At 45.4% G+C, this 16,376-nt stretch overlaps 1 protein-coding gene across 2 annotated transcripts in view; it reads left to right on the top strand.

Annotated features, from left to right (window-relative positions):
* PMVK (phosphomevalonate kinase) overlaps positions 1–16,376 on the top strand; it is a 35,455-nt gene that overhangs the window by 17,257 nt on the left and 1,822 nt on the right. For both annotated transcript variants that reach the window (XM_086947357.1, XM_086947356.1), the window contains exon 4: positions 15,297–15,426. In XM_086947357.1, the coding sequence (XP_086803483.1) occupies positions 15,297–15,426 (130 nt within the window). The remainder of the gene's footprint in view (positions 1–15,296; positions 15,427–16,376) is intronic.

Genomic DNA, 16,376 nt, shown 5'->3' with positions numbered 1-16,376 from the left:
CTGGCATTGACGCCATGGCATGGTAGACGTGCAGTGTGTTTGGGAGGAGGTACCCCTGCTATAATGCAGAATACTATCAATCACAGTGCTTGAGAGGCAATGGTTGCTGGGGGCTAACCTGTTGCCCCGTGCTGTATGCTCAGGAGGGCTGAAGCATAATGTGATTAACAGCTGGACACACATGCGTATATGGATGGCTAACCCAACCCTCCTCTTTGGATGCATGCATTTATGGTTTATTTATGTATTCGTTGTTTGATTACACAAGGTTGACAGACTGATGAAAGCTATGTGTAGGCAAGACCAAAAAACATTCAGATTTATGTATAAATGGAACCTTTTACCAGGTGTGATAATTGCAATGCAATTAATCAAAAATAGCTGAATAGGAACAAGTAGGTTGATAAAATGTCTAGTGTGTTTAGAAGATCCGTTAGATTGATTAGTTTATGCAGTCAGGTGTCATATGGTTACTACGTTTCTATATATTGTGTTAAGTTAGCATGTGCTTATTAAATGTTTAAACGCCATATTTTCTTTCTGCTTCGGTTTGCACACGACACCTAATTGTTATTGCAGCTTTTAACCTAGACGAAAGATGTGATTTATTTGAGAATAATATGTTATTGCACTGATATCAGTCGTGCTTGGTACAATTGGTACAACTGTCTGCACACTGAGAACTGCACACTCTCAGAATAACCTAACACAGGTTGCTGCAGGCCTGATCCTCGCACCACGTTAGTCATAACACAAATAATGTTTGTGCCAACATTTGGCTCTACGTGGGTTTAAGATACAGTTACAGGGAATGAATCAACACACTTGATGCTGAGCATGCTGAGAGCTGGTAGCTGTTGATGTGATCTCCTCCTACTGAGAATTAGAGGTATGGGTCCGCCCTGCTAAGAACCCAGATGAGACCTTCTTAGATATAATATAATATGCTAATTAGGGTGCGCGAAATATAGGTGATACAGAATTCTATAGATTTTTGCATCATAACATGTTATCACCTTTTGCTTACTATGGATTAGTGACTATGCTGCTGACTCTGATTTTTATAATATGTATGTTGATATTATACAAGATACTGCGTTTGAGAATGCTGCATTGAAAAATAAACATTTCAAACTTGCACTTGTTTTCATTGCCTCCCAGTTTCGGTTTGGAATGATAATATAACGAAAGAGTGTTCATGTGTTCCACGATACCTGAGGTATTCTAAGTTCATGTTCTGGATTGTCTAAGTCATTGGGAAGTATTTACTACCGATGCGACACTGTAGCTAGCTTGGTAAGGGGATTTCTGAAACAAAGGTGAGTTGTGGGTCACCCTAACTCACCCAGGTTCTAGGTCTCTGTGCACAGTTCTGTGAGAGAACGGAAACCCTGCGACATGGCGCCCATACGTTGATTGGCCTTATATCATGACACTCGAGTAGTATATCATTCAAACCTTAACGCCTTCATTCCCGTTTCCGGAAAACGGCAGTGTCGGAAAAACCTACCTATTTTTGAAATAGGTGTTTTCAAGCTTGAATCTATCTAAAACGGTTTCTTTGAATTACTACCCAGTTGTGCTACAAAGTATTATTTGTTTTTTCTCGTTCCTGTGCTGACATGGCTCAAGCCGTGGACATCCCGCAGCATAGTCGCATTGCGGTGCATGACCATTTGCGGATGTATGATGTTCCTCTGGAAGACTTGGCTGTGGTTCTGGTGGTGAGTGCGGAACATGCTTACCCGTACGAACTGTTTTATTCGTGGGTGACATTTCCGGCAGTGGACGCTAATTCTGGTGTGTTCCACTCATACACTGCTTCAGATGTACCGGCTGCGTACGCTCCGTACAGAGCACTGGAAGTTCCTATTGACGCTTGGCAGCATGGAGTTTGGTTTGGTTGCACCCTACCGCACGCTTTAACCGCTCCGAGGTTAGGCCCATTGTCCATTCCGGGCACTCCTTGGCCCGCTTTGGCTGGCTTTACTCCTCACCCCGACGTGCCACTTGTAACGTGGGGGAACTGAGGCGGCTGAAGTCGCGGTGGAAGTGATTAGAGCGCTTGTTCATTACACTAGCCGTAATGTTCAGGACGCGGCCCCTAGAGGCGCACAGCTTCGAGCAGAACATGCTGGTCTGAAAATCAATCCGGTCATAGTTAATTCCGTGATGGATAAAAAGCCCCAGGAAAAGGACGATTTTCCGTTCTGGCTTGCTGAGAAGTTCGGCCAGCTGGAAGCTGTGTTTCCCAATACGAGTCCGGGTGATAAACACCGGATTCTTACACTAAGTTTGCCGAAAGATCTGGCTCCTGACCTTGCTGACTGTGAGACCTGGGGAAAAACTTTTGCAGCGGTCTATTCGAGGTGCTATGGCTCCCCGTCTGTGACCAATCTAGGTGGGGTCCTTAAACGTGTTCAAGACGAACACGGACCAGAGACGGCTGTTGAATTGGGCATGCGCCTGTGTGGCTCCTTTGATGTAGTTTGCGATCTGATCCTTGCGAATGTCAAGGGGGATGCAGTGAACTTTCAAGTTGCTAACGCATTAGCGTTGGTTCCCGAGGCCGACCGACCCCGACAGTTGGCAAAGATTATTGTGACTGCTTACAGAATGGTTGGCCGCAATGCGAAGGGGGTTAAATCTTTTCCTGAAAAGGAGAAGAAACAGCCCCAGGGTCAGACATCGGAAACTAGTGGTCAACAAAAGTCCAAAAAGCAAAATTGGCCTAAAAAGCAGAATCAGGGTAAGCAACAACAACAACAAACACAGGTTTCTGCTCCTGCGTCTCCGTTGCCTGCGCAGTCGGATCGTGTTTATGATTTGCGCGACCGCGCGATGATTAAATCGCCTGAGAGGTTTCAGGTTTCTGACCAACGCTCTCCTCGTTCCTTTCAGGACTCATCGGCTCCGTCAACCGGTGGTGGAGGGGGCGGCAGGGGCCGGGGTGGCCAGCAAGGACGTGGTCAGCCCCGCCCGCGTGCCAGTGGAGATCAGCAGGAAGGCTCTACGCCCAAGAGACCACAGTTTACCACGAAGAAAGTCGCTGCCCTGACCGCGCATCGTTATGCCCCAGATAGTGAGAACGCGGCTTCGGAATCTGACGTGGGCTCTGACCTTGCTGGACAGCGCAGCAGAGATTACCATAGTGAGAGAGGCCCTCCGTCCACTGTTGAAGGTGACAGCGACTGATTCTTATGTTGTGATTGAAACTGCTGATACGCATGTTGCTCCCCCTGAACGACTTTTGGAAATTGTCCTGTTAATTGAAGGTGACATGCAGCGAACTGTAAAAGGGGTATTTTGGGAAAATCTCTCGTCTGCATATGACATTTTGCTTTCGGAGGCTGACTGGCCCCCACCTTTTGTTCTCGCAGCTCCGCGAGGGGAGGAGGTAATCCTACCCAGCTTCGCGCACACTGTGCCGAGGGTGGAGGCCCTGCATTTTGCAGAAGAGTGGGCTCTGGCGCTTGTGCCGGCTGTGTACCACAATCAGTGTGGCTGGGATAAATTGTCACCAAGCCACGAGATTCCTTTACGGTCGCAGCCACAGCCTCAACCTCAATATCCCATACGGCGTGAAGCGAAAGCTTCAGTCGCAGCTATCCTTGAACAATTGGAATATCAAGGTGTAATTGAAACGTGTGTGTCACCGATGAATAACCCCCTGTTTACTGTGAACAAGCCGGACGGCTCATATCGTTTGGTTTTGGATTATAGGCATTTGAACTCGCATTGCCGTAACTGTGCAGTACAGAATACGCATGGCTCTGCGTTAGTGAATAGTCTTGAGCGTAAACGGTTCAAAACCACGCTTGACATTTCCAATGGTTTTTATGCCCATAGATTAGACGGTCTAAGTTCCCAATGGACCAGTTTTACATGCGCCGGTGTGCAAAAAATGTTTAAACGACTCCCAATGGGCTACAAGAACAGTCCTGGAGTTTTTCCGCACGCATTGTCTCTCTTTTGGAGAGCTTCGATCCAGTTGCTTGTTCGTATGTGGATGACATTTATCTCGCAGACGACTATCTTTGGGAGCATCTGTGTCGAGTAAATAGCATAATTTGTAACTTTGCTGACATGGTTTACAAGTTTAACTTTGCAAAGTCGCACATTGCAGAGTACACAGTGTTGTTTCTAGGTTACGAGCTTAACCATGAAGGGAAGGGTTTAGCACCCCATTTTCTGGAGAAATGCGCACAATTGTGCTCTCCGACAACACTGAAAAAATTACAATCTCTTCTGGGCTTTCTGAATTTCGGGAGGACATACATTCCGGAATATGCCCAGCGTATCAAACCTTTGTATGCTTTGATACAACCATCTTTTTCCAAATCATGCTGGCTGCCTGAGCATTCGGACATTCTGCAGTCTTTGCAGGCTGATTTGCTCGCTTCTGAATACTTACAGACTCGTGATAACCAGACCAACCTGGTGATAAGAATTATCCCTGGGGCGGTGGGTTTCACGTACCTGACTTTTAATGAAGGAGATACAGTACCTATAGCTTACAAGTCACACTTGTACACTTCGGCTGAACTGCGTTTTTCCACTGTGGAGAAAGTTTTAACGGCTGTGCAGATGGCAATTCTTAAGGAACGTGCCCTGTCACAAGGAAAGCGCATGTTGGTTGTTACCCCGTGTCCTGCCTTAGAGGCGGTTACGAAAGCCAGTGTACCTAATTCCAAAGCTTTGCACCCTCGGTGGATTCAATGGGCTGCATCCTTGACGTCCCAGGATGTCACGTTTATTTTTTACGCCACTTTACAGTCACAGGAGTATTTACAGTATGAATTTGTTCATCCTGCTCCATTAGCAATGCGGCCGTTGGAGGATTTCCATTGCATCATTTACACTGATGGTTCGGCGCAGGTTGCGCATGGCTCTAAACATGCCTACGTTTCCGCTTGCGCCATTGTGGTCGGTGCCATGGTGAACGATGAGTTCGAGTCCAGTGTCGTGCACACGCAGACGCTTGGGGACTGCACCGCACAATTAGCAGAGCTTCGTGCTCTGATGCTTGCATTAGAGTACGCAGATCCTAGTGTGACGACTTTAATCGTAAGTGACTCTTACTACTGTGTCCAGTCTTACAATGAAAACTTGTTCTTTTGGATTCAGAATGATTTTCGTGACTCCAAAGGTAGCACAATAAAACATAAAACGATCTGGGTCCGAGTGGCGGAACTTTAAAGAGAAGTTGCCACTCGTCTTTGTGATTCATACTCTCGGTCATCAGCGCGTGGGGGTCCACGCTGTTGGCAACTCGCTTACTGATGAAGCAGCGAAGTCAGCGGTATCAAAATACTTAGTTGCAGCAGTCACGAGGTCCAAAAGCAAAATAGATGATGACATCTTGGCAGCTATTGCTGCAACGGAGAAGGGAAGTAAATATCCTGCGGGGTTCCCTTCTAAATACACATACCACTTAAGTCCCGATAAGGTTCCTTATGTGAAAATCCCTGAAGTTGGCGAACGTCTAGTTCCCAACTCGGATCGCAGAGCTGCTTTGATTACAGCGGCGCATGAAGGTGTGGCGTCTGCGCATGCGGGCGTCTCGGCCACTGTAACTCAGCTACAACAGAGATTCTGGTGGCGGGGACTGTACAAACAGACGCGTGAATATGTTCTTCAATGTGACATTTGCCAGCAGATTAAGCCTTCGACTGCTGCGCGTCCGCCTCAGACACAGTTGTACATCTCGAATAAACCGCTTGGATGTGTTTATTTGGATCACTGCGGTCCATTTTCTTCTGATACTGCGTATAAGTACATCTTAGTTGCAGTTGATTCATGCACACGCTTTGTGTGGGTATGGCCGCATCGGAGCGCTGATTCACGTACTGTCATTAAGGATTTGCGAGTCTTTGTGGGAATTTTTGCCTGTGGTACCTTCCATTCGGATCAGGGTCCGGCATTTGCCTCTAAGGCGTATAAGGATGCTATGGGTTCGATGGGGGTCCAAGTCAAATTTTCGAGTCCCTACAGACCCGAGGGTAATAGTGTAGTTGAACGAATGAACCGCGACTTAAAGCAATCTTTGACAGCTCGAGTTATAGGCACTGGCAGAAACTGGTTAGCCCACCTCATAGGCGTGCAGCGTGCGCTTAATAATCTCCCTAGAAGGTCTCTGGGTGGGCGGACCCCATACGAAATGCTCTTTGGTATCAAGATGTATGTACCTGACCTTGATGGGCCGGACTACAAGGCCCAGGCCGGGGCCTTTGACGTAGATGAACATTGCAATGTTTTACAGAATCTACAAAAGACCAGAGACAGTCTTGCAAAGGAACATTTGCCCTCCACATCGGATGATGCGCTGCAGATCCCGGTAGTTGGCTGGCTACCCCAAGTTGGAGAACTGGTTCGAGAGAAGATCGATAACAAGAAAGAGTTTGGTCCCTCATATTGAGCACCGGTTCGAGTTCTTGGAGTGAAGGGCACAAGAACAGTCATTTTACCACCACTTCCAGGTCGTAAGGAAAACAGATTTATTTCTATTGACAATGTCAAGACACACAGGGTGGCCGATTCTTCATAGCATGACACCGGCTGTATCCTGTCCTTCCATGGTGAGGCACTCTGTGCTGGCTATTACATCTGGTGCAGAACAGGAGGTGTCCCTCGAGATGCCTGCCATATCCAGTCCTTTATTAAATACTATTCCTGATACTAACATTGATGAGCTAAATTACACTTATCCTGCTGATTTATCGATGCCTGATTTACAGACCCGTTTGGCAGACCAGTCCAGATTCTCTTTTGACTCTGTTTCGGAAACTTCAAAGAAACCCACAAACATTGCAAGATATGCCACGTTGTTTAAAAAACATTTTTTAATTCCGCCTTGGACATACATTTGGTTGATCCTATTTTCATTCTATCTTTTTATGTCAATTGGTTTTGTGTTTTATTTTTTCCGCCTGATTGATGGTCACTACGTTAAAGAAAGAACAGGAATTCGGTACCTTAATGGAACATTGGCCCCTCTTTCCTCTTCACATTCTGCGCACAGACTGAAACGAAACTTAAATACAGTTAACATTACTGCTTGGCCTGTCCTTGATGGGATTGTGTGGGATGCGGTTAGGTTTCAGATACATGGGCCTACTGAAGTGATTAATGTTCCAAATGTGCTTAGAGTAAACATGGGAGATGTAATTAAACAAGATATACGTTCTGATGATTGGGATATTCAGGCCGTAGAAGCATTATTCTCTGATTTAAAGTATTATGCTGCCTTCGATGCTGAAGATCTGTACACAGATTCTATTAATTATGGTGATTTGTTTTGTTTTCAACACTATGGTAATCATTTTTTACATAAGACAAACTCCAGGAGGGTTGCTGTAAATTATACACAATGGGAACATTGCCCTACTCCATTTGGGGGCAGTTCCAATACGTTTCTGAAAAAATACACCTATTTTACAGACTTTAATCAATCTAATCCCGAGTCATTTTATTTTAAAATGACACAAAAGTCCATGTCCAAAGTTAGACTTACCGATACAAAATTGCTGTATTCGAAGTCCTTTCTAGACAGGTTGGCTGTAGATGGCTACGAGTTTTGGAAAGGAACAATTGACCTTAAATCGGTTTGGGGTACCAAAAATTGGCAGGTACAAGGCACTGAGGCTTTGCACCGTGCATGTCTCATCCCGAATCACATGTTGTTTTTAAATTCATCCATTTTCCAAACAACATGCTTTGGATTGGCTACTTCTAAAAAATTGAATACACCAACCATCCCAGATTTAGAGGAATATACAGGTTGGAGTAATTTTACTGATTTGTCCATTCAGGAGTTGCAAACTCTTTTACACAATTCGTCCTTTAACATTTCCAGTTTGGATTCCAAGGGTTGGCTGGTATGGCATAGGAGTGCTGATTCTTGCCAACACCGTTTTCTGGGTTTGGCTAAGGGGTTCACAAAAGTCAGACTCGGTCCCCGTTTTGAAGAAGACTATACTGTCACGACTTATTCTGTGGGGAAGCTGTGTCAGAAATGGTTACAACATTCCACTTTGGCTGCAGTTAAACTACATCTGTCTCTATTAAATGATAATGTGGATTTGAACGATTTTATAAAAGGCCCAGCTAAAGGTAGATCTAAACGATGGCTGTATGCGATTTACAATGAAATTTGGAAAGTTACCCAGGTTGAGGCTGCTAAACGCCTGAGGGCTATTGATCAAGCAAATTTAGAGAAGGTGCTTGCAGTTGTTGATAACAGCATTAACACGCTTTCTTCCCGAATTTACACGTTAAACAATATTGTGTCTTCTGTTGTTGACATTGTACATGATGAAGTGTCCGTGTTATATCATGGTCAAAATCAATTGCGTTCTGTGATGCAATTTGCGTGGACACTACAGACTCTGAAGTCTGGTCGAGTTCCATGGACTTTTATGAACGTCTCATCATTATTTGCCCCGTTTAATCTGACTGAAAAACAGCGCATGCTGTCAATGAGAGATGCAACATTTTCTATGTTACATATTGAAAAATTAGAATCCCTGCCATTTTCGGTGGCTGAAGTGACTGCAGCAACATGGCTTATTCATGGTGTTATAACATTACCTTTTGCTTTGTATAAATTTACAAATTGTATGAAATATATAGCCATCGGGCGATATGAACCATTAGGCAGCGCTTTCCTCCATGAGACATGGTCTTTACCATACACTTACAGATGCCTTAAGGAGGGAAATGAAGTGAATCTGAATGGTGAAGAATGTACACAGTCGCCTGACCGCTCACTAATATGCAGACACATCTAGTTGCATGGTTCTTGTAATCAGGACAAACCTAATTTGGCCTGTGTTTTGAAAGGGACACCAGTTCCTGCAATAGTTCCCACGTTCACGTTGTTGTCCAACGGTAGTTATTTACTTTTGAATAACGAGTTTTGTTGTGGGTTAGAGGCTGGTATCGCTTATGTGGTTACCGTGTCAGAAAGGGTGGTTTGCTGCAAGAATGTGTTGTATCCACCCACGCATGTGAATTCAGAAGTTTTAATTTGGCCAAGAATACCAACCTTGAGAGCTGAGTTCAATAGTTTAGGCCGTATAAGAGCCCTTTTGTCTCAAAAACAGGTGGCCCTGAGCTCTGCCCGCGAAACTTATGTCCTTCACATAGCAAACACACGCACAGAAGTACAAGCACTTTTAAGTACTGATTTGCCGTTTCATTTCTGCGAGCTGGTTCATCAAATCTTCAATGCCTCCTCCACAACGAGCCTGGCTCATTTTTTTAAAATGGTTAGCAGTGGTCTCGTGACTACATTTGAAAAAGTATTTGGTATTATCCCTGCGTTCTTTCATTCTATATTCGCTAGCCTGTTTGGCGGATTTCCTGTTTTGCTGGCTTTGGCTGCAGGCGTTCTGGTGATATTTTATTTTATAAAACATGGATGCCCATCCTGCGCAAGGAAACGCACAGCCCCTACTGATGCAGTTTCGCAACCGGATGCTTGATTATTATGGATCATTGCCGCTTGCGACATTAAGCACGGCTTTTGGATTATCATTCAGATTTTCCTATTTCACCTGTGTCCAGCCTGTGTTTCATTGCCTGAGCTGTGATTTCGACTGGGCCATTGATTTGTGTCTCTGTTTACCGACTTCTCCTGACGTCAACTTTGATCAGCTGATGTACCCCGTAGTGGCTCACGAGTTGGTCTGTTCTGGCGAAAGGGTTATGGCTGTGGCAGTGATGCATGGACTAATGGGTCAGTGGGACATATTCGCAGCGGCGCATGACTTTCTGGCACAGAGCGTTCTCGAGAACCCACTGAGTTGTCCTCTGATGTTGCTAGAGGAATCAGTGTTGGAGGAGCACGTATGTTCTTTCCCATTGCTTAATTGGATGGCTGAACTGTTTTCGGATGATGGCAGTGATTTCATGTTGGAAGCTGTAGCTACCTATTTTGCATATTCATTCAACGAGGAATGACTCTGAATACTTCTATCATTATGGCACGTGACTTTTTAGTAATTCTGAATGGTGCCTTTTTCAATACGAACATTCGATTTTTTTTCATATGTTCTAGGCCTATTAATTGAAATTAGGCCTCAAGTTCGACTTTTTATATTTTGTGTGGCCACTATAGGCATTCATACATACATTTTTGTGTTTTAAATTTTACATACATTTACATACATTTAGCTTGGCTCAATATCATTGAACTCTGCTTTCATGTCTTGCCTCTCATAGAGTATTGGCTTATATTTTTCTCTTTTAACCGTCCTCGGATCATTGGGGGGGGTGTCATATGGTTACTACGTTTCTATATATTGTGTTAAGTTAGCATGTGCTTATTAAATGTTTAAACGCCATATTTTCTTTCTGCTTCGGTTTGCACACGACACCTAATTGTTATTGCAGCTTTTAACCTAGACGAAAGATGTGATTTATTTGAGAATAATATGTTATTGCACTGATATCAGTCGTGCTTGGTACAATTGGTACAACTGTCTGCACACTGAGAACTGCACACTCTCAGAATAACCTAACACAAGGTTGCTGCAGGCCTGATCCTCGCACCACGTTAGTCATAACACAAATAATGTTTGTGCCAACATTTGGCTCTACGTGGGTTTAAGATACAGTTACAGGGAATGAATCAACACACTTGATGCTGAGCATGCTGAGAGCTGGTAGCTGTTGATGTGATCTCCTCCTACTGAGAATTAGAGGTATGGGTCCGCCCTGCTAAGAACCCAGATGAGACCTTCTTAGATATAATATAATATGCTAATTAGGGTGCGCGAAATATAGGTGATAAAGAATTCTATATATTTTTGCATCATAACATGTTATCACCTTTTGCTTACTATGGATTAGTGACTATGCTGCTGACTCTGATTTTTATAATATGTATGTTGATATTATACAAGATACTGCGTTTGAGAATGCTGCATTGAAAAATAAACATTTCAAACTTGCACGTGTTTTCATTGCCTCCCAGTTTCAGTTTGGAATGATAATATAACGAAAGAGTGTTCATGTGTTCCACGATACCTGAGGTATTCTAAGTTCATGTTCTGGATTGTCTAAGTCATTGGGAAGTATTTACTACCGATGCGACACTGTAGCTAGCTTGGTAAGGGGATTTCTGAAACAAAGGTGAGTTGTGGGTCACCCTAACTCACCCAGGTTCTAGGTCTCTGTGCACAGTTCTGTGAGAGAACGGAAACCCTGCGACACAGGTTTGATAAAAACATGTTTTTTAAACAAATGTTATTGCTTTTTACATATACCTCCGTCATCCCTCGGTCATCTTTACAGGTAAACAATTTGCAGCTTAATTTTATCTCGTTATTGTTAGAAATGGGGGTCTCTGGTTGGCGCATGTATGTACTTGCGACAAGCAGGGACCCTCTCCTCTAAGTCAGGGTAAAGGATTACTCTCAGGAAATAACCCCTGCTCACCCTCTAGGTAGTGTGGCGCAAGCAGTCAAGGCTAATCTCTGGAGTACATACGGTTAAGCATTTGAAGCATCCCCCACAATGACCCTCAACCCACCACACAGGGACACAAGACTATAGGTTTGTAAAAATATATAGGCTTTATATAAAAACGCTCAAGCAGGCTTCAAATACAGGTTTTACAATTCCAGTTACTCCTAAGATGCCACAGTTCTTAATATTCCAGTGTCCAGTCTTTAAAAGGGTGGAATACTGTTCAAAACTACTTCACTGTACTTCAGTTACTGTTTTTAAGGTTAATGTACTGTTCGTTTGAGGTCTCAGCCCTCCTTAGCGCTCCTGTGTGCCTCGTATGCTCATCGGCAAAAGGGCCTAATCTCGCGTGAGACGCGTACACCGCGGCTGATCAGGACAAGGGGTACGAGTCGTATTAAGCTTGTGCGACTCGTACCTTCAGGCGTAGGGGCACAAGAACGTTTACAATTACCAGCAGGGTGTGTGCACAGCTCGAGGCGTACCAGGGGCCTCTGGTCAAACAGGCAGTGCGAGGCGAGACTCGCACAGCGCACAAGTAGAGGCGTACCAGGGGCCTCAAGGCACACAGGCGGTGCGAGTCGTAGTGATAGAATGCGACTCGTACCGTGATTCGAGTTACAGTACCTTTGGTCTCACTTGCAGGTTCGGGGCGGACGGCTCTATGCTGCGGTCCGACGTTGCGGTGCATTCCTGGAGGGCGAGGTGGCACGGAGGCCACGGGGTCGCTTCTCCGTCGGTTGGCGGTACTTCGGGGGACTCAGGCTCACAAGTGCAGAGTCTTGGGGTCCTGAAGAGGTGGCGGCGGTTTGGTGGTGAATCCAGCGGCGATCTCCCAGAGAGGGGGGGGGGGGGGGCAGGCGAGCTCCGGTGCAGGCAGTCTTTGTGGTGTGTTCCACATCTCGGGTGCCTCAGGTTCACGTTACTTGTACCAGCCGGTCCAGTCTTGCGGTGCGACTTAGGGCTTGTAGCAGCAGCTCGCGGTGCTTGGGCCAGACGGGGCAGACCTTTGCGGTGCGAGTTGCGTCGCAGGTGTCCAGGAGTCGCGTTGCTCGGCGGGATGGAATGCACAGGCTCTGAGAGTGCGGGACAGCTTCCCTGTCTCACTCAGGTCTCCGGAGTCAGCGCTGAAAGGGTTGGTCACACCAGCAGCAGCTTCTTTCTTCAGGGGGTAAGCGCCCACTGTTCCTGGGGCGCAGTTCAGGGGGCAAGTTCACAAGCAAGCCCTTTGAGATCTTTGTAGCAGAATGCACCAGTTGAATAAAATAAAGTCTTTGTCTCCTCTCCTTCTTGCAGCAAGGCACCCACCACAGGCCAGTCTCCCAGGTCAGAGACAGTAGTCCTCCATGCAACTTTCCCAGGTCCTTCTCTTCAGGCAGAGTTTCTTCTTAGCGCAAACAGGATCTAATTTCATAGGAGCAGGGCTCCTACTTTTATAGGACATTTCTTTTGTTCTTGCAGGCCAGGGGGGCCTTTGCCTAATCCAGTCACTCTCTGAGCACTTTGTTTTGCAGGCTCTGGTTTCTCCTTTCAGTGTGCAGGGCAGGGACATCAGACGCTCAGCAAGGGGTGGAGCCAGCATTGTCATGACAAGTACAGTCAGGATCACTCTGATGACAGTTTTCCCTCTTCCTGGACCAGGTGCAGGGCAGAGTCATCAGTCGCTCCCCAGGGGGTGGAGCGAGCATTGTGGTGGCAGAGCACAGCCCTATTCAGAGTCAAGGGGCACTCCCTCCACCCATCCTGGTGTAATCCCCCTATTCACCACCTGTCATCCTTAGCCCTGTCACTCACAGAATCCAGACGCAGATACACATAAGAGCAGAGGCGGGCTGAAATGGTTAGGCAAGCAAATGCCTACTTTCTAAAAGTAGCATTTGCAAACACAGGATATTAAAATAAACTTTACTAAAAGAAGTATTTTATTATTCTGAGTTCAGGCATACTAAACTTGACTTTCTACCATGTTCCCTGAGCCTGCTGGGATTATTATAGAGTGTAATAATTCCAGCAGCCCATTCTGGCCTATGAGAACAGGTAGCCTTACAATAGAGAAAACCGAAAATGGCTGTAATTCACTATTAGGACATGCCACACTCATCAGGGCATGTCCTACCTTACGCTTACAATGCACCCTGCCCTTGGGCCTACCATAGGGGTGACTAATATGAAGTTATGGGAAGGTTTAGGGACTGGCAAGTAGATGTACTTGCGCAGTTAGCATGACAGTACCAGACTGCAAGCAGGTTCTTCAATGGCAGACCTTAGACACATTTTTACTAGGCCGCTTCTGTGGGTGGCACAACCAGTGCTGCAAGCCCACCAGCAGCATTTGTATTTACAAGCCCTGGCACTCCTGGTGCACTTTACTGGGGACTGACAGTAAACCAAATAAGTCAATCATGGACACCAATCACATATACACTTTTCAGTAGGGAGAGCATATGCACTTTAGCACTGGTCAGCAGTGGTAAAGTGCCCAGAGTCATTAAACCAGCAAAAACAGGTCAGAGAGAATATTGGAGGAAGGCAAAAAGTTCAGGGATGACCCTGCCAAGAGGGCCAAGTCAAACAGTTATACATTCCTTACATGTGCAGATAAATTGCATTATTGTTGTTCTCAACAATGTTAAGTTAACTTTTCTTCATATTCGTACTCGGTTCCATTCATTAACTCAGGTTTGATAATTGATAGGAGACCTGTTACATCCACACAGGCTGTGGCATTGGAAATCTTCACGTTGGTTCCGAAAGGAGAGCAGACTACTAAAAAGGTTGCTCCTTGTAACAGTCCTCCATCACGTTGCTGTAGCCAATGCAAATACTTACAGGACATTGTTCATGTTAGTGTATTCCTTTTCACTGTAAGGGTTTCATTTACGGAACCGTGTTGCTTACAGAGGATGGGTTGCTTTCATTTTGTTGGCACAGTGCAGACAGTATGACGATAAACCCTTTATGAAGGTTTAGTTCTTCAACATAGTTTTTCCTCATGGTCACTCTTCCGCATCGACCTAAAGTGAATGGGACTTCTTCAGTGGAATCACAGTAGAAGAGAACAGTATTGCCTCAAGTTGGCACTGCATATCCCCAACAGCAGCTCTCCACTGATAGGGGTGTTGCTTTTCAGGCTCATGCAAAAAACCTGCATTTAACAGCTGTTCACGCTTTGAAGATCAATTTTAGCACGTAACACAGTGTGAGGGCCGATTTTCTTCAAAGGACAATTCTTTTGTCCTCCCACCGTTCATTAATCATATATGCTTGGGGGTGGCCTGTGTGAGGCACGCATAAGGGTGGGCAAAATGAGAATCTCATCCGCTGGTAACTACCTGGGGCCACATTCCACTCCTTTGTTCCTGAAATTTTCGTATTAGAGCCGGACCAAGGTTGATTTGTCTGTGGTTGGTCTGTTAAAGTGGCACGATAGACAAAAATCGATGAACTGCAATGCGGCAATTATCAGTGGCTTCAACGAATTCAAACATTCCACCCTTTAAAAATGTAGACACCAGGAAGGAGCCAATTTGCAGTGCTCTTTTTGCAGTTGACTTTGTTCTAGCGCATTCTTGACATATGCATGGCAGCAGGGGGCTTGGCCATGCTAATTTGGCTATTTCTAACGTATGCACAATGACACACTCCCCATTTAAGGCACTGTCTGGTATCCAGGTGTGTGTATGTACATGAAATGTTTTTGTCCAGGGCATTTTATCGTTTTTTCCTATGTTGTCCATTCTCCTTCTGACCCGACTGGATGCAAGTATTTGCAGAGATGCAGCCACTTTCTGGTGCTCTTCACCTTCTGTTCTCTTCTTCTGCAGATAGTCAGCGACACGCGTCGGCACTCTGATGTGGACTGGTTCCGCAACTCCTACGGAGACCTGACTCAGACCGTGCGAGTGCAGGCATCCGAGGCGACCCGAAGACTACGGGGCTGGGTGTTCACACCTGGTAGGTGGCTCAGTTGTACATGTGATCCTGCATTTCAGAGCAAGATACGCATCTGAGATGGAAAACGCTTGCTAAGAACTTATGCAGTGCTGTTGGTTCAGCAAACTTGTGCTAGTACAGTAGTCCCTCTATTTTTATCTGTTTGTAAAACTGTAGTCTCTCTTTATCCTTTCTGTTGTGTATCAGCAGCATCGCAGAAGGTGGCAATCAGCATTACACAGTGACACATTTGCACAAGTGAGCTCTTGTGTATATTATTGCTATGCTTTATATGTTGGGTACCCAAAAGCAAAATTCTGGTCATACTCAAAAACTGAAGAATCTAGTTTGGCTAAGGATGTAAGGCTCACCTCCAATCTGAATGAAAGGGAGGTCAGAAGGCCACAAACTATTGAGCTGTTCTGTCACATGCATCATCCACAGGAATGTAACTAAACCAGATTCTAGCTGAAAGTGGTCCCACCTAAATCCCAGGATGATAGTATAAAAGCCAAGAGCTTTCAGATGGGACACATCGCTAGTTTTTAGTGACTTTTAATCTGGAATAGTCTGTTATACCCTTAACAGGAAACTGCTGAGACACAAAGTGCCTTTCCTTGACTGAGCTCAAGTACATATATGGAAGCGGTGTCTGTACTTGTTTTGGGTCTCCAGCACATTCGGCAGAGACCGAACATATGACACTGCAAAGAACGTTTAACACAGGCTTACATGGTAGTTTGGATAGATCTATTAATGACCCATCCCACGCACTTGTTTTTACCTTCCTGCACACTAGGGAAGTCCCTCCCAGCACTGTAAACCCTCCCTCATATGAGATGGCTGAAGCAGTTGTCTCCTCTAAGCAATGTCTTGGTATCCTACATGCATGTGTAATTGATTTGTGTGCTGTCCCTTATGGGTGCAAGTGTGACTTCTAAAGTAGTTTTACCCTCATTGCATAGTAGGGT

This window comes from Lissotriton vulgaris, chromosome 12 (assembly GCF_964263255.1).
Source record: "Lissotriton vulgaris chromosome 12, aLisVul1.2, whole genome shotgun sequence".
In the NCBI taxonomy this organism is placed as follows: domain Eukaryota; kingdom Metazoa; phylum Chordata; class Amphibia; order Caudata; family Salamandridae; genus Lissotriton; species Lissotriton vulgaris.
Note: the sequence above shows the minus strand (reverse complement) of the source record. Positions and strands in the feature narration are given on the sequence as shown.